Source organism: Aptenodytes patagonicus, chromosome 8, assembly GCF_965638725.1.
Source record: "Aptenodytes patagonicus chromosome 8, bAptPat1.pri.cur, whole genome shotgun sequence".
In the NCBI taxonomy this organism is placed as follows: Eukaryota; Metazoa; Chordata; class Aves; order Sphenisciformes; family Spheniscidae; genus Aptenodytes; species Aptenodytes patagonicus.
In genome coordinates, this window is record NC_134956.1 from 16,600,872 (window position 1) to 16,619,669 (window position 18,798).

The window sequence follows — 18,798 nt, forward strand, 5'->3', positions numbered from 1 at the left end:
CAGTGGGGCAGGACCGCGGCTGGATGGCACCGATGGGAGAGGCAGCTCTGAGTAACTCGGGTCCATCCCACGCTACTTTACTACTACACAGAGCAAGCAGCAATCCCCCACCCTCTCCTCATGCTGATGATATTAGGAAGGGAAGAAATCGGGAATCGTTACTGTGCCACAACTCTGAAATACTTTCCCTGTGTAGGCAAGAAACTACTCCCATTGCAAAATGTCTAATTTCAGTGTGCATGTGCATGAATGCACAAGGTAAGAACTAAAAATAGAGGTACCCTATTTCCATGCATCAAGTCAGCAGGTACAGAAACAGCGTAAACAGTGATTCAGCAGCAGCCCGTGTGATGCAGAAGGCTGTCCCCTTGCCTCTGCCTCTCCATTTGCAGCCCTTTCAACCTCAGCTCGGTCCCCGACTCCCAGCAGCTCCCATGCCTGTGATGCCCAGAGGTCTGCCTTGCAAAAACAGCCCCCACCCTGCAAGGCTGGGGGAAGCCTGCCAGCCATGGGGGACTCGCTGGCTGCTCAGCTCCCTCAGGAAGGGGGTTATGTGGGGTGCCTGCAAATGCCTCTCAGGCAAGGTCCAGCTCCCAAGAACAGGGACATTTATAGAGCTTCTCTGTCTACAGCAGTTTTTCTAGTGCAAAGTCTACACACAACCATAATTAAGTGTTTTGCTATGAAAATAGCTGCATAATTCACATTTTTGCTATTTTTTCATTGAGCTTATGAGCCCTGTATCTACAAATCTTAGTCATCCAAGCTGGGTACGAAAAGAGGCACAATGTACAACCATAGCGTATGGTTGCCATCTCTGGTGCAAAGTAGTGCTGTGACTCCATAAACATCCCTGATAAATTGCACAAGACGACACCAAGGACATTTTTCAAGTCCTGTGAGATTTGCTACATAAACAGCTACGACCTTGGACACATGGTTCCAACGGAACCAAGTTGTTTTTTGCTGGTTCGCACCCACAATTTTTTCATTAATGTTTGCTGAGAAGCAAGAAGGAGAAGCAGATATATGAAAAGGAGAAAGACTGAAGAGCAGAAACATCATCTTTCATTTACCTTACATTTTGCAAAACTGTAACTTATCTCTTCAAGCAGAGGGTAAGTAAATATTTCACAGTCTTCCCACCACTCGAGCTCTCTCATTCATCCTTTCAAAGCCAGCAAAGAGAAGAAAAGCCTCCCAAGAACCTACCCGCTCCATACTAAGCATCTGTGTAAGCAATTCCTCCCTCCAGCCCCCAAAATCCTGGGGTTAACGTGCTTCTTTCTGCTTTAGCAAGCTGTGCTCTCGGCTCCAGGCGCTGTCTCTCCCAAAGGCACCAGCGTCACGGGGAAACCCCCCAGTCCTGCTATTTAGTGATACTGATGCTCAGCAACTTCTGGCTGTGGCCCCTCTCTGTGTCGCTGCCCCATCCGAGCCATGGGGCATCCAGCGGAGCTGGTGCCGGCCCCGGGGGGCTGCTCCCATGCCCTGCCATCCTGCAATGAGTTCCCCCGCCTTTCCATGGCAGCCCCGGCTCTTGGCCGGGACAGGGACCAGGGTCGGTCACGCAGGGCTGGCTGGTCCCACGGGTCACCTGGGGAGCTCCGGCTGTGGGACCCACGTTGCACCTGTCTTTGCTGGATTTTTTTATTTGCTTTGAGAAAGTGCTTGTTTTTTAAGATCCCCCCATGAAAGAAGCTGATTTAATCAAAAGCACCGAGAGGCAATCTAGACAAACCCTGCTGGCCAGGATGCACCTCCACACCACCAGCCTTAAAAACCTTTTGGGTTTTGTTGTTATCGTTGCTTTTCTGGTCAAAACACGCGGAGCCAGCAGCATCACCAGGCAGATGGGAACACTTAGAGCACGGGACATCCTCTACAGCCGCCCCGCAGCCTCACTCTGCGTACCCCGGGCACCCACCACTGCACCCCCAGCAGCTGGGGTTCCCCAGGGCAATGCAGGTGGGGTGGAGACTGTGCCCCCACATGTCCCCCAGACGTGATGCAGGGATGCTAACCCAAAAGCATAGCCTGTGCCCCTGCATTGGGCACACTGCAGCCCAGCTCACACACCACTTACCTGCTAATACCCCATGCAAAAATGAATAAATAATAATGAAGCTATTAAAATCAGGGGAGCTGTCATTACAGCTGCAACTTTCAGAATAATTTTTCTATCATTTGAGGGATGATAGTCCTTTGAGCAAGCAAGTACTACATGCAGCCAGCAAGCCTTTTAATGAATGACAAAAATATAATTGAAGGGTTTTCCTGCACAACTTTGACTTATCCCCACACCATTCCAAGCCAGCATAATTGACCAAGAACAATTAAAGCGCACAAGGATTTCAACTTAATCTCAGAATGGATTAAGGTCCTTTCTACTTTCACCTTGACATACTCTGAAGCCTGGATGATTTGCATTTTGATGTCTAATTGAAGTGAGGGTTGCTGCCTGACAGGCCTTAATCTTCTCAAAAACATGGTTGTACCTCCCTCCCCAAAGCAAATATTTATCACAAATTTCACCTTGAATATAGGTCACAGCACTGCAAAGCAAGTAATCAGAGCTGTAAAGAAAAAAGAAGATTCTGTCTAGGTTAAAAAAAAAAAAAATTCAAAAGGCACATCTGTTCTCCTGAGCCACAGCAAGGAAAGATTATTACCATTAGCATGAGGGTTATACAGCAAATGAAACAATTGATTAAAGAAAAAAAGAAAAAAATCACTTATAGTGTCATCTTTCATAATTAAATTTTCATGGAAAAAACTCTGCGATTTGCTTAGTCTGAATATATACGCAATGTAAAGACACCATCTGACATCATCGAGGCATAACACCACAAGATAAATGGAGTCGATTTGCCACACTGCTGGAGCAGCTTTAACTCCCTCCCAGACCTGCAGCAATCAAATGAAAGGGCACAGAAATAGCAAGCCATCTGCTTCTTGCTGGCCACTGAATCTTGTGCATTCTGCTGATAGGAAAGAATCAAGGGTCTTACTCTTCTCCTGCTCATATGGGCTTAAACAGGGGGCAGCTGAGCTGTTATGCTAGTTTTATAAGCCCCTCCCTTGGTGGTCCCATTTTGTTTGTCCCTGCAAGCCTTATCCATCACCAAGGGACAAACATCTGGAAGCCTCGGACTCAGCCGCAGTTTGCACCGAGAGCGCCCTAAGCAAGGGCAGCCAGAGCACATGCATATGCATCCAGAGCACGCCCGTCTGGAGCAGAGCCTCGCTTCGCAGACTCCCAGCAATGCAAAACCAGGCTCAGCGCTTCAGGCTGCCTTCCTTTTATACAGCAGTTGTTTTTTGATAGCATTAAAAGGAAAGAGAAAAGTGGAGCAATAAGGCTGAAGATTTTCCTGTCTTGCTTCTGCATTACAGTGCAATTCTCCCTGCTGCACCCTCCTGAGGGATGGCAGCACCCGTGACAAGCTCGGGAGATGACAGAGGAACGAGCTGCAGGCAAGCCATGCACTCCCCTGCCTATGGGAGCACCAGGCAGCCTGCTGCCCACCTTCCCAAATGCAAACAGAGAGGAGGAAAGGATGAATGACTATTGTGCATAGGGTTGTTAAGATCTATATGAAGCCCCACATGTGTAAATTAAACATCGGCTCCTTTTGCCATCAAGTGTGTACAACTTGTAAGCATAAATTATGCAAGACTATTAACTATCTTATTATAAGATGGAGCAGCTGCAGAGGCTGCTCGGAGGACACAGCAAGTCGCCAAAGGGGCAGCCCGTGGATGCTCAGTGACTGCGTGTGTCTGAGCTACAGCACGGCCGCTCTCACCGGTCCAGCCCTAGTGCTCCCAGGGACCTGCACATCCTGCGCTAAGCAATTAACTTGGCACCTCATAAGCCCTCGTCGTCTTCCAGAACTCTATGGAGGAAAGAGAAATATTTTCATCATCTTTTTATTGATGGCAGCTTGAGAAAGATCTGGAGACTTGTGCGAGCTTGTGAATGAGCAAGCAGGGAGCTGAGCCTGTAACCTAGCCCAAACCCAAGCCCCCAGCCAGTGCCCAAACTGCAGAGCTCTGCCTCTGCTTTCACCTGGGGAGCACATGGAACCTGAAACAGCAAACCCCCTCTGAGACCAGGGAGCTCCGGTCCCTGTTTCAGTTCAGTAATTTGGTCTTTGACTAATGAACTCCGGCACTCGGCTGGAGCCCACTGGTGAGGATGCCAGCCTAGGGCAGTGCTGCACAGCCCACGTCGCAAGTACCACTGGGTCTCAGGCAAACGCTGGCCGCAGGCAGGGATGCAGGCTGGCAGCACGGCAGGCTGGCAGCGCCGTGCACTCACCCGTCCTGAGCCCACGACCTGCAGGGCGCCGCAGGCTACTTAACTCAGCTGGTCACCAAGTCCTTGCCGAGCTGACGCCACGCTTAGCAGATGTGCTAAGGTTGCTGGGGGCAAGCTCTGGCCATAAATTACCTAGAGGGTAAGAAAGCTTTTGATACAATTTTACATAAAATATTAATCTCTCCGGTCAATACAAATGCTGTTAGGATTGAGTGGCGGGGCTGTACGCAGCGAGGAAGCGTTTTGGAACATAACAGGTGCCGAAAGGGGAGGCACAGATTGGTATTAAGACCAGCTTCATTTATTGTATATATCACAGACTCGAAAAAACAAACATCAAGCACTGTGATTACATTTACTGATGATTCAGAGTTGTGTGGGCTCCTCAATACACAAGAGGAGGGCAATAAAGTCCCGGACAACTGTGAGCAAGCAAGTACCTCAGGGAAGAATTAAATTAATTCGAGCTATGGAAATGCCACACAACAAGGCTAAAACATAAAGCAAATAACATCAAAAAGGACTTTGCACTCAGAGACTATATGAGACAAACCTAGGCTACTGCTTGCTCCCAATTATCCACGCAGGGTGCCAGGTGCTGTACAAGCACAAACATTGTTGTGGCCATCAGAGAGATTAGATAGGTGAAAACAGGTACAGGATACACACGAAACATTAAAAATGCAATCCAGTGATACCAGTTGTAAGTGCCCCCAGCCAAACACACTGTGGCTTTAGAGAGGGGCCGTGCCGCACGGGGACCGCTGGCGATGCAGCAGCTCCTGGGCCACCCTGGCAAAATAAATCCACACAGGGGACCTCAGGCCACAGCACCTGCCTCCCGCCTTGCTTACCAACTCCCAGTCCCTATTACCAGCTCCTTTCCAGACTCTTAACCATTGCTCTCCATTCCTGGATCATGTACCTGCCCCTAATTGCCCAGGCAGCCTCGCCACACTAACCAGCCCTGCCTGACGCAAGACAGCTGCCTGAGGAGACACCGAGGCATCTTGCCTGAGCCACCCTGCCCAGCAAAACGACTGCTGGCAGGGCATCGCAGCGGGCGCAGAGCCCTTTCCAGGAGATGGGCCCCGACACCACATCGGAGCGAGAGTGGGGAACGCAGAGCATCTGGAGCAGCAACATGAGAAAGGACACGGGAGATCAAGTAGGAAGTGGCAGAGCTGCCCAAGGCCCCGAAGGCAAGGAGAAGATGCTAAGTTTGATGAGGTTGAGGAAGGGAGCCAAAGGAGGAATAAATAGAGCTAATGAGAAAACAAGGCATGAGCATTCAAAAACCTTTAACACACTGCTAAACAGCAATAAAAAGGCAATTAGAGTTCCAAGATGCATGGAGGGTAATTGCACACACTATAAATAGGTGGTGGGAATACTGTCCCGCTCAGCAGGATCTGATTCACTTTTGGGGTGACTTCTGAGCAGACAGGAATATTCTGGTGTGAGACAGAAGTTGAGAGAAGAGAGTTTACAGAGAGATGAGAATACAGGAAGAATTTCTATCACACGCATCCTTCTGCATGAAATATGCACCAAGCAGGAGCTTTACAATGGAGGCTTCAGAGGTCTGAACTTGAGGAACTCCAAACAAAAGTTCAGCAGCAGATACGTGAAATAGCCTTAGAAAGAAACATCCACTTTATGCCAGCCAGCAACGTGTATGGCACTGGAGTCTGGGCAGTTCAGTGGCTGCCACTACTAATGGAGAGACTCCCTAACCACGCTGCTCTCCAGCGCCCACGGAGATCCTGCCCTGCTCAGCTCATAACCCTTGCATGAGCATGTGCACACATGCACCGGTAACAGCATTTAACAGCAAGCAAAAAGAAAGGTTTAAAAGTGGAATTCAAATGCCAAACCCACTTGAGCATGCTCCTCAGGCTGCCAGCAGCATGCTCTTCTGTTTCCTACCTGTGCCTCAGGTGTGCTCACTCTGCTCTGCAGTGAGGAGCACGACTGCTCCACAGACACGTAACCCTCTCCCCTGGCCTGGTGTAACCCCTCAGGGGATGCCTGTGTCTTGTCGGTACAGGCTCATGGTAGCCAGTGCAAGCAGCTAGCTCGCCGTTTAAAGAACAAGCTCTCTGATGCCATTCCCTGCCCAGCCTTCCCTCCCTAGGCCAGCTAGGCTGGAGCAAATGCACCGACTGCCGCGAGGCACTCTCGCTGCCAGGCACATGGCTGAGGCCGTAGGGGAAATGTGCCATGAGAGGTCCTGGGGAAGAAGGAGCCCTTAGAGCAGATAAAACCCACGAGACCCCAGCTGAAGGTAGGAGCAGGGTTTTTGCAGCATCGTGACCAACATCTTTAAGAGCAGAAGGCACCACTGAAGTCCAGGAAACCTGCCAACGAGCAGAAATCATACTGGGCAGATCCCTGGCCAACGTAAACCACCACTGCATGATCAACTTGAGTTTTTTGAGGACATCAGCTCTCTCTCGTGACAGCTAGAGGCTAGAAAAGTACTATTCCCCACCATTTCTGCAGGGCCCCGGGCCATGCCTGCTGCAAAGCAAATGGGAGATGGAAAAGGAAAATGTAGCCACACCTCAGAGCTGTGAGTAATCCCTCCTCTCTGCCCTGGCTTCTTCACAGATACCCTTCTGAAGGGAGAAAATTTGCAGACTGAAGTACTAAAGGCCCGAGAAAGGAAAGGACCAAAGTTGTCACTTCCCAGCTCCAAACTCCCTCGGCCAGGCCTGGTGCCCTTCCCAGCTCCCCACTCCTTCCCACCACAGAACATCGGCATCAATTCACGCCGATGAGCTGCTCTGCCCTCGCGAATGACTGAGCACACACAAAGTCTCTGCAGTCCTAACTCCAGCTAGGTCTTGGCTATGCACCAAAAAACAACCCCATGCAGCTCAGACAGCTGCATGTCCCCGGATAACAGCAGCAGATGGCTTCTGCCTAGAGGTCTCGCTGGCAGAGGGTGGTCTGCGGTGCCGGGGGTGGGAGGCACAGCACTGGTTTTTGCAGCACGCACCGCTGGCAGGTCACGCAGCCTTGCCCGTGGCTGAAGAAGTGCTGGCTGTGTCCTTCCTTCATCCTTGCATTGTCACCATGCAGGTAGCAAAGCAGCTGGCTCCTGCTGCGTCACCCCATTAGCTTACTTCTGAGGCAGCAATGAGTCTGTCGTCTCTGGTTGCAAGAAGGTGGGAGCAGTCTGCTAGGAGGCAGGGGAAATCCAGGGGTGTAGACAATAAAAGCAAATTTGGTGTGTGCAATATGCAAAGCATTTGTGCCCTCTTGCTGAATCAGGAAAGGATATTTGGCATCTTAGAGGAAATTTGCCTTTTACTTGATGTTCTGCTTGTGTGATGCCCGCATCACCTTCCAGCTGCCTAAATCCTCTGCTGCTGAGGTGCGAGAGCAGCGGACTGTCCCCACAGCATGCCAGGCAAAGTGAAACCCCCTTCTTGCAAAAGCTAGCTCCTGTCAGCATCAACAGCAGTCCCAACAGAACTTCTGAACAGCTTCACTTAATTGCTCCCAAATCATCCAACCTTTTCTGTGCCTAAAACATAATGCCCGAACCCCCTCTCCTTCCCGGCCCCCACCCATCAGACAGGGACATCCGAGGGGAGCACTGAGTAGCACACGGGCTGCATCTGGCTGGCTGCTCATGGAGGAGCTTCTCCATTCCACAGTCACCTGCACCGGCCACATGCCAAGGTCAGCCAGAGCAAGCCCAGAAACCTCTTCCCAAAGTACCTTTGCAGTATTTTGGTTTACTTGGCCAACTGGCTGGAAAGGGCTCCCCCAAATCTCTCCTTGGGATAAGAGTTTGTTTCCAAGCAAAGCACCAGCTAGAAATGAGATGGGTGGTAGAAGGGACAGTGAGGTCACGTACAGAAAAATGCATTCTCTATATAGGAGGAGAAAAAAATAAGTTTTTGACCCCAAATCTGCCTCCTTGTTGAACTAACTCATATCTCACTCCAGTAAGCATGGTGCTGTATTTAGGAGCAGCAGTTTATGTTCCCTCTGACAGCCAAATATCAAACCCAAGTCCCTTTATCTCACCAGGGTGCCACCAGCCAAGCAGCTTGTCCCTTCCTGTTCCCAGACAGAGCCTGTACATCAGCTGTGACTCCCCGGGCTCCGAAACAACCCTCGTGCATGCACACCCGCATCCCTCCTGAAAGAGGCAAATTGCCGCTCCTCTCCAAGTGGCTCCAAGGAAAGCAAGGGGCTGCTCCCCGGTGATATGGAGGTGGGGAAGGCTGTGTGTTGGGGTGCAGGATTTTACCATCTTACGCACCCCAATATGTATGGTAAAATCCTGCACCCCAGCACACAGCCTTCTGTATCTCAGGGCAACACCGATTTAGCATCGTCTGGACTGGTAACATGATAAATTCCACAGGGAAGGAAGAATCACTTCCTACAGGAGTTGGCGTGCCCCGCACACATCATCGATTGCGAACATGCATTGCAACTAATAGACATCAGTGGTTACTACAAACTTACAGGATCTACAAACTCCCAGCACCACCCCCTCCAGCTCAGCCGGTGCTCGGGATCAAATTCAGATACTAGAGCAGACGCCGCTGATGGTCTTCACAAGGCAATGTGTGAGACTGTTTCAATAAGACATTTCTTAACAAATAGCTTCTTCTATCAGTAGTTCCTCACAGTGTGACTCTGGAAAACAGCCTTTCTTCCCTATTACTTTCCTCCCCTGTGCCAGACAGGCAATTGGGAGCCAAACCACCCCCTTCGAGCCCTGCTCCGAGGGACCGAGCTGAGCCTGTGCATGCCACAGTGCTGTGGCTGCTCTGGATGCAGGGCTTCTTTCTCCTGCAGAAGTACGTTAGGCAACAACAACATCCAAAACAAGTGCTTCTTTTCCACTGCCAAAAAGTTTATTGAGTTTCCCCCCCCCCAGGATTCTTCCCCTGGCTGAAGACAAACAGCAGGTGATGGGCTTGCAGGGACAGGGTCACTCTGCTCCATGCTTGTACAGGATCAGATACAGTTCATACCCAGTGCTCATCCTAAATCAAGTGTGGATCTAAATCCCACCTGAAAAGGGAGCAGGAGGTGGAAACGGGGTTACAGACAAAGCTAGACCTGAAAACTGTCTCATCATATTCTGAAGACAGAGAGCACCCTTGCCCTTGGGTGAACGCGACCCTAATTTAGCACACAAGATCATGAAAGGCCACTGCTGGACCACTAGCGAGCAGCCCTGTTTGCCAGGGTATTTGTACAAATACATTGTGGCATCAGCCCCAAGTCCTACCAAAGTCAGTGGGGTTCCTTTGAGATCTGCACACCACGTCTCCAGTCCCCAGAGATAAACACTGCAGCACCATCATTAAAAAGAAATCCCACCCTTTGGGCTACGAAAAACATGACTAAATCTATTTTTCATTAAGTTTCTTCATCAAACACTAACATTTGGGTATGGGCAGATGCTCAGAACTTGAGTGATCACGGTCACGTGACTGTCCAGAAGCACGTCGGTCAAGTCATTGAGTTGTATGGCCCAAGTCATTGAGTTGTGTCGGGGCAGTTTTCCAGCCCCTCCAGGCTGGAAGTGGCCTGTACTAATGTGCCCTCACAAGGGTCATTATACCTCACACTACTAAAAGTCCAAGCTCCCAACCTTACTGTGAGGTAGACAGACAGGTTTTGAACTATGACAACTACAAATACGGCATCGCTTACCCCAAGCTGAATAAACATTTGCATGACATTTTGACTCAGGTGTTTAAATTCTAGAAAATGTCTGACTTTACCAGCCTGAATCACAGACAAACAATACCAAATATTATCACTAAAAGCACCTTTTCCAACAATTTCACACATTCACATCAAACACTCAGCGACTGCACTTAATGTCTGGTTTTAAGAATGATGCCCACCCAATCCAGAAGAAAACCCAGTCAAAGCACCCCAAGTATCCTGTACCCACAAATAACTTGGTCCAAAGCAAGCACCAGGTTAGGATGCTCCACGTATTTTCTTCAGTACCTACAAGGTAATGACACAAGGAAACTCCCCAGGAATCTGTCATCTCTTGCATCTCCCCTCTCCCACCCTCATGAAGACACAGCTGGACCCTACTGCTGGACCTCAAAGCATGCCCTACAAGAAGGGTGGCCCAATTCTGACTCGCTGGGAGTGGTGGTGCCACCTGCTGTGTGGAGCAGCCAAGGTGAGGAGACAAACTCTGCTTGTCCTCCCATGCCTGCATCATGCTCTCCGAGAGCTGAGGAGAGAGGTGTCACCTTCCCTTGCACCTCACCCTGTTCTATTTCCAGGAAGGGAAGACCTTTGAGGGGCCACCCATCAAACCCCACCTCTGAGGAGCCACCCATCCTCCTCAGTGACAAATGGAGAGGACCTGCTCACCACCAGGGAAGGTCCCCTCATCTGCTATTTTAAGGGAACTCTACTGTTTTAATTAGTCTTAGTTTTTAAAGACACACTAAAATATATGTGGTTCCTAGAGATCACTTTGTGGGTGAAACCCTGGTGCTGCTGAAGCCACTAGCTGAATTCAGATCAACACCAACCAAGCAACAGCTTTACTGATTATACTATATTGATTGGTCTTAACATAATAATCAGGTTTACATAATTAAATAGAAATAGGGTGTTTACCTTGTACCCCCCTGGACTGTAAGGGGCTTGTATGCATTCACTGCTAGTAGCAGTGCTGTGATGGCTGGGTTCTTACTGCTAAACCACACTAAAAACAAATTAAGTACTTCTCCAGTATTAACAAAAAATTACATAGGGAAATGACTTGCTGACCGCTTCCCACTTAGGTCAATGGAGAACAAGTGACTCATCATTCAGCAGAAGGAATTACAAGTTCTGCAAAAGGCAAAGTGCTTCAGGGAGAGCGTCTAGACTACGCAAAGCAAGGCCATAAATAATACCTTTTGGAAACGATGGGCTTTAGCAGGGGTTGGAGCTGCATGATCTGGTGAGTCTTCTCCACTCTTATTTCACATCATCTCTGGCCCAAGAGGTGCCACCCACAATAATTGAATCATCGGGCTACAGATCAGGAACTGCAAAGTTTTGCAACAGCCAAAGACCAAGCTCGCAGTCTATTTAATTACCTGCTTCCCAATCCAATAAGCTGCAAGTATATAAATAGCCAAAGTATGACAAATATTTAATATCTGCTAGAATTAAATTAAGATAAGGCACTGGCAAAATAAATGGTAAGTGTTTTAACTGAAAATAACCATTTTCTGCAGATTCCAGACAATTTCAGCACAACGATCACGTTCTGCACTCCACACTGCTAAGGAACACCGCATCTCAGGTGTGCCAGACCTTCTCCCCCACGGCAATGCTCTCCAAGCAGCAGGCTCACCTTCACTTCGGGGTTGGCACAGAGCTGACCCAGGAAGGGCCCTAGCTGAGAACCCAGCTCTCATCTGATGGTGGTGGTGGCCAGTGCCCACACTGAGCCAGCTCAGCGGTGAAGGCAGCCCCCAACTACTCTTCCAGGCTTCTATGGGCATAGCTCTAATAATCATTTTGCAAGCCCTGCTAGACTGTGTTGAGCTCTGCTGCAACTACAGAGCTGTGCATGGGGTCCAGCTCACACTTGAGACTTGCCTGGATCTTGCATCTCCTTCTTAAACAGCACTAGAGAGCAACCAAGGAACAGACAGAAAACAAGCAGAGCAACATCTTTACCTCTCCTCTCCTGCAGAGCTGAGAAAACCACACCTCCAAGGGTTTCTTGGGATCAGCAGGGCAGAATCTGACCACAAAACTCACAGTTCCTCCAGCAGAAGGCTGCTAAAACAAGTCCCAACACCACCTGAGTCACAGTCTGTCCCAGAAAAACAATGTGTTGGTGGTTTTAAGAGAGAACTTGTGTAAATATGGCGCGAGAGTAACAACCCAACCCATGAAAGGGAAGAAGTATGCAATTATTTGGAAGGCTGCACTAGCTTTACTATGTTCGTAACTGTTGTAGCATCTGCATGCATGCCAAAATGGCAGAAATTTGATATTTTAAGATGCATCGTAATCAATTTAACAGAGTTTCTGATCCCTCACACCTGTTCTGCATTAAACACCATGCTTAAATCAATCACCATTCAGCAAAGCACAAGCTTAAGCGCTTTGCTGAATTTCAGAGAGAATTTTACTAATGCACCTGATGTCAGCCCACAGGCTTACACGAGGACCCAAATCACAAGCCACTTCTCCCAGGAGTAGCTCCAGTAATCTGCAACTAAGCTGGAACTTTTTTCATCCCACATTTATCCCGCTGGGAACTGATTTACTCTCCCACGTGCCGCCGCCTGCCCGCTCCCTCATTCTGCAGGGAGGAAAAACAGTGATGGAAAACAGATGATGACAACCACGACTGCAGTGATTGCAGCCTGACCTAACATGCTCTCCACGTTTTATCTCTTAATGAGTTCTTCCCGCTGCCCCTTTCCCAACGAGTGTTTTCAAGGGGCTTGTGATAATCTGGAGAAGATCTCCCAGTTTATGCTATTTTGAATAAGCAAACGCCAATTCCTGGGTTGCGCTGTGCCTTTTGGCTGCCGTGTTTTGGAGGTATTTAGCAAGAGGTATAACCCACATCCAAGGGTGCTTGGTCTGCATCACTACAGAGACATACACGTTGCCTGACTTCCCCAGGCTGCCGGCTGAGCTCTCCTCCCAAAGGCTTCAGACAGTTGGGCTCAAGTGGGGAGAGGCACAGACCACGGCCAGTCGTCTCAACTCTACTTCCAACAAGTCAGCGTGAGCTAGAGAAAAAACTAAATACATCCTGGGCAAGCAATTACCAAGCTAAGTGCCATCTGTGGTACTAAAACACATTGTTCTGAGAGCAACAGAGCTGGCAAAGCCGCCTTCCTCCTGAGCTGCATCGCAAGGCTGGAGCCTCCGGTATCCGGCAAGGTGTGAGCTCTGATGGGAGCTTCTCCTCCCGGGGCCACACATTCAGTAGGTCTTTTGCTCAGATTCCCCAGTGTCTAGTAAGCGCTGCCCGCACACTGCCACCTTCCTCCCACCTGGGGTAGGAGATAAATACGGATCTCCCTATTTTCACCAAGCTTTTAAGGGATGAGTATCTTGCAGACCACTGTCTGCCTGTCAAACGTGCCTGCAATTCAGCAGAGGCTTAAGAAAGAAATCCAAGCAGGAAGTAAGACAGCACAGGCAGGTATCTAATAAGCCTTTTTTTTTTTTTCCCCTTAGGAAACAATGCTAGTGAGATGTAAATAAAAGAACTTACAGGTAGACATCACGGTGTGTAGCTACTCAAGTGAAGCCTTACCACATAAACATCAAGATAAACCTGAAGCAGAGGTGTAGGCTTGAACACACTGATCTAAAAAAACAATTTTTACTCTGTTGCTGAAATTTCTGGGGTATCAGGATCAGAAAAATACCAGCTCTGAGTGGCATTTGCTTGAATTCATCTTGAAATCTGAAACAGAGTTTTGTAACTGGTATAAATAAGCAACGCTATCATGTCCACGTGCAGTATATACGCAGCTATGCCGTCCATTCACACATTTCCACTGCTCTCTTCGCTCTCATATACATTATAATTTATCAAACCTCATATAATTATCTTTCTGTTGCAACAGTACCTTAAGTACACACTTCCCTTTATTCCATGACAGCTCACGAGTGCTGTAAAACACCAGGCTGCATTTTCCAGCTCTGGAACACTACACACAGGCATGCTGCTACATAAGCGGTACCTGCGGTGCCTGTGCATCACACCACTGTAACGCACAGCCCCCGGGGCTCAGGGTACTGGCCAGCTCTGATACAGTGGCGCTGCAGGATCAAGGAGGGAGGATTATACACCTCGGGGGAGGTACCGTGGGGATCTTCAGCCCAGGCGAGAACTTCAGTGCTGCAACTGCAACAAAATCAATTGCTTTCTTTTCTGAGAAAATTGTAAAGAAGACGAAGCTACAGACGCAGCCCGGGCTCTGAGAGCTTGGCAGGGGCTGCACGCACTGCAGCCCACCTCAGACCCTGTGGTCCTCCCATGGGGATGGGCTGGCTCTTATCAGGTAACCCAGCCAGGCAACTGGTCTGCAGGGCGACAGCCTCGCCACCTCGCCTGCAAAGCCATGGTCACTCTGCTTGAGCTGTGCTCGGGGGTGCATCTCCCATGCTATATGAGAGCGCTGTGGGCCAGGTGAAGCCAGACCTCATCCTCCTCCTTCTTCCAGTGCCAGGCAGGGCCTGCTGAGCAGCTGCTGCACAGCTCCGCCAAAGCACCTCTGAGGTGGCTGCTCGGCACCTCCCTGATGCAGGCGTAGGGGTCCGAGGAGCCCCACGTGAAGCCTGGCTGGTCCCCACGCCTCGGCAGAGCCCCAGTGGGGCTCCCAGGCATCCTGCCCACGGGCAGCAACCACAGCAAGCAGACCAGCATGTCAGGTCCTCGCATCTCCAGGGTGCCCACGCATGCAGTGGATGCAGCACCTCCCTCCACAGCCTCTCTGTCCAGCACCGACAGAAGAGGCGGGAGCGCGGTCCTGCACACCAGCGTGGGGACTGCAAATGATAACGCTTGGGGATTTTCTGCTTCCCATTTCTCCCAGGATGAAACCCTTCCCTTGCAAATAGCAGGCTGTGAGGGTGGAGAGGCAAATGGCATATGGAGAAAGAAGCAGTTTATCCCCCACCCTGCTGATGGGGAAACTGAGGCAACAGCTCCCACCAGAGCGGGACCAAAACCTGGTTTTTTCCCACCTTTCCCCTGAGGAGCAAAATGCATTTGCTCCACCCTGATGAGTCTTGGAGCATCTGGTATTTCCATCATTACTGAAGGCCCACCAATACACAAAGTCTCCACAGAGATCATTCAGCCTGGCAGAGCCACCATGACAGAAGCTCGGTGCTCAAGAGGGAACGAGTCCCACACCTTCACCCTTTTGGTCCCCCTCGAGCCAGAGAAGGAAGGGTGGGCTCTCCCAGAGGGACGCGTGAGGAAAGCAGAGGAGCACATGGAGTCCAGCAACAAACTCCGGGCTCTGGCAGTCCTTTAATTGACTTTAATAGGAGTCTTGGCTAAGGAAAAAGGGCAAGGATTTACTCCCAGGAGCCTGCATGACAACTGAATATAGGGACATACAGAAGATGAAAACCCAGAATGAATTCACCTTTAAAAGGGTGAATTCAATTTGATATGTCTTGTCAAGTTAAATTTAGCTTTCCCAATTCCATCTCACTGCTAAGTTTGAGGGGCGACAGTAAGTCCCCGAGACACACCTATTCTAGCTATTTGTATAAATAAGCCAGATGCATTTCCCTATGTTCTCCATTTCACAGAGAATGGTTTATTTCCTCCCAAGATCCTGTGTAATTTCCCCATTCCCCCAAGTATTACTGCCAGTTTATAATTTTTCTCATTACTCATTTCTTTGTTGCACCTGTACTTTATTCCCCTCTTTCTGTCCCTTCACAGCACAGTATTTTGATTTCAGAGACTATGAATCACCCTTCTTCCCAGCCACTCTTCTCCGGACTGCTAAGTCTCTGCCTGCTCCTTTGGAAAAACTCCTTTTCACTCTCAGTTCACTTTTATGTGAGAAACAGTTGCAGGGCTTGTTTGTTTGTTTTAATTTCTGCAAAACTAGCAATTACTTAAATTCCATCATCTTTTTCTAACGCAAAGAAGTTGCCCAGGAAAAAAAAGCCAAAATCTACCGAAAATAGGCAAAAAAAAAATACATACATAAAAAAAAAATCTCCAAACCTAGCTATATCTTCAGCTATGCACTTTGCTCAGCAAACAAAAGCAGATCATTCAACCTTCCAGCAACACCAGATTGTCCTATATTGCCTTTAAACTACATGCAGTACGGATACACTTTCCTACCTCCGTATGTTGCAATGACTAATAATAGTCCTGTGGTGTAGCAGAACTGAATGTCGTTTGCATCAATACATCCAGGAGTCTGTCTGATTTGTAAAGGTCATTTGTGAACACGGAACAGTATCAAGGCTAAAACTGCAGTCTAAGAAACTCAACTGAAAACAGAGAAAAAAAAAATCGGCCAGCTGTTCCAGAGAGCTACGTCCCATCACGGACCTAACTCTGGCTGCCACAGGGAAAAAGTTGGCTGCATTTGCTGAAAGGTACCCGTATCCGCATCCCAGAGAAACTTAATTTCTGCCCTGGCCCATAAGCTCGTGCCTCGGCAGAGAAATGAGCTCCAAGACGGCCCCTCGGGATGGGGAGCCCAGGTGAGGGGCTCCTGCCCAGCCTCTGCCTGGAGCAGCGTGCAGCCCTGCCGCGGTGACGCACTCGGGGAGGAAGACTCAGGATTGTGGCAGCGACTTCATCGCAAAGCTCTGCTGCCACATTTTGCTGGGAAGCCAGCATCAGGGAGCTCACTGCGCATAAATACTTGCAAGAAGTTGAAATGAGACTCAGTAACTCCCCAAGTCAGTGCCGGCACTCCCAGTTAAGCAAACTTTGGAGCGAGCATGGAGTTGCAGAGTCACTTTGCAAGAGGCAAGGGTACGCACCTGGTGTTTTCCAGCAATGTAACCCATTTCTCTCCTTTTGACAACCTTTAGATGGCCAACATCCCAAACTTCCCGAATCCCGATGTTGCGTAACTAGGAGCAATGCCATATGTCAGCGCGCTGGCTCCCTGTGGGAGACCACGGCTGGGAGCAGCATGGAGGGGTGGCTGAGGGCAGGGGGCTTCCCTGCACCCCGGGACGGGCGTGCTTCCAGCAAACCCCACCCGTGCGGGCCCAAGGTGCCCTGCGCCAGGATTGCCCTTGGGGTGCCCAGGCGGCTGCGGGCCTGGGGAGTGCCTGCATGGGGCTGCTGGGGAGCAGGATGGAGGTGGGGGGGCAGGAGGAGAGGCAGGGATGCGAGCAGGAGGGTATTTAGGGGAGCATGCAGGGGAGTAGGTAAGCAGGGGGCAGAAGGGCAGTTAGGGGAGTGGGCTGGGGGTAGGCAGGCAGGAAGGTTGCTGCCAGGGGGTAGGAGGACAGGGGCAGGCAGGGAGCAGCCAGGGGGTGGGTGATGGGGGCACAGGCAGAGGAGCTGCCGGGGCGGGGGAGGCCGGGCCTGGCCGTGCAGGCAGGGCCGGGCAGGGCAGGGCTGGGCAGCCCGCGCGGCGGTACCTTCTGCTGCCGGCGGGCCATGTCGGTGGGCTGCTTGGCGTTGAAGGGGTAGGCGATGCAGCGCATGACGAAGACGTAGAGCTGCAGCTTCCTCTTCCTCTCCTCCTCCTCCCGCTGCAGCCGCTCCAGCTCGTCCTTCTCCTTCTCGCTGGCCACCGAGGGGCTGGGGCTGGCGGGCCGCGCCGCGCCGCCGCCGCGCCCGCCCGGCTGCAGCCCCCCGCCGCCACCACCGCCGGCACCGCCGCCGCCGCCCGGGCCCTCGCCGGGGCGGCTGGGCGACAGCCGCGCCGCGGCGGGAGCCAGCGGCTCCTTCCCGCTCTCCTCCTCCACCAGCTCCTCCGACTCCTCCTCGCTGGACGACGGGTCCAGCATCGCGGCGGCGGCTGGGCTCGGCCGGGGCCGGGCCGGCTCTGGGCTGCGCTGGCTCCGCTCGGCGCGGCGCTCCTCTGCCCGGCTCCGGCTCCGGCTCCGCTCGCCGCCGCGCCCGCGCGCGCCCCCGCGCCGCCCCGCCCCGCCCTCGCCCCGCCCCGCCCCGTGCGCGCGGGCGCTGGCCGCGGTGCTGCACGGCGGGGGGCGAGGGAGAGAGCGAGCGCGGGAGAGCGGCCCCGCCGCGCATGCCCGCTGGGGGCCCGCGGGGCGCGGCCGCCGCCGGGGGCGCCGCCATGGTCGTCGCCTCAGGAGGGCCGGGGGCTGTGGACTGTCGGGCCGGCGCCCGGGTGTGCTCCCGCCGGGGCTCTGCTGTGTCCTCGGTATCCCCACGGCGCCACGCAGACGCCGTCGTGTCCTCGGCGTCCCCGCAGCCCCACACAGACGCTGCTGTGTCCTCGGCCTCCCTGCAGCCCCACAGAGACACCGCTGTGCTCTTGATGTCCCCCGCAGGTGCCGTTGTGTCCTCGGTGTCCCCACAGCCCCACACTGATACCACTGTGCCCGCGGTGTCCCCACAGACACCGCTGTCTCTCGGTGTCCCCACAGCCCGACGCAGGCACCGCTGTGTCCCCACAGCCGCGTGAGCCGCGCGAACCCCTGCAGACTTGAGGCTCTCGGCAAGTTTGCTCTCTGCCAAGCGGCTCTTCTTGCACCTCGACGCAGCAAAAAATCTTAATTAAAAAGCGATACTGCCAATAAATATTTCACCCGAGTCCCTAATTATTACATGTGTAATGATAACCACGGTGTTCTGCTTTGAAGATTACCTGGAGCGAGCAGAGGACTTCAGGAGCAGCTCTGAGGGATGAATCAGTGAAGACATCGTGTGTGTTCAATATTTTAATTTTCAGTGATTTTCAGATCTGATTGAGACTTCATTTGCGCGTACGTGTGTATTTGTGGTGGGTGGGTGTTTT

The 18,798-nt window shown here is 51.4% G+C and overlaps 1 protein-coding gene across 8 annotated transcripts in view; it reads right to left on the bottom strand.

Annotated features, from left to right (window-relative positions):
• The window catches only part of CADPS (calcium dependent secretion activator), a 229,456-nt gene extending 211,555 nt beyond the window's left edge, over positions 1-17,901 (bottom strand). For all 8 annotated transcript variants that reach the window (XM_076346560.1, XM_076346556.1, XM_076346559.1 and 5 more), the window contains exon 1: positions 17,453-17,901. In XM_076346560.1, the coding sequence (XP_076202675.1) occupies positions 17,453-17,824 (372 nt within the window). In that variant the 5' untranslated portion in view covers positions 17,825-17,901. The remainder of the gene's footprint in view (positions 1-17,452) is intronic.
• Positions 17,902-18,798: the final 897 nt, after the last annotated feature.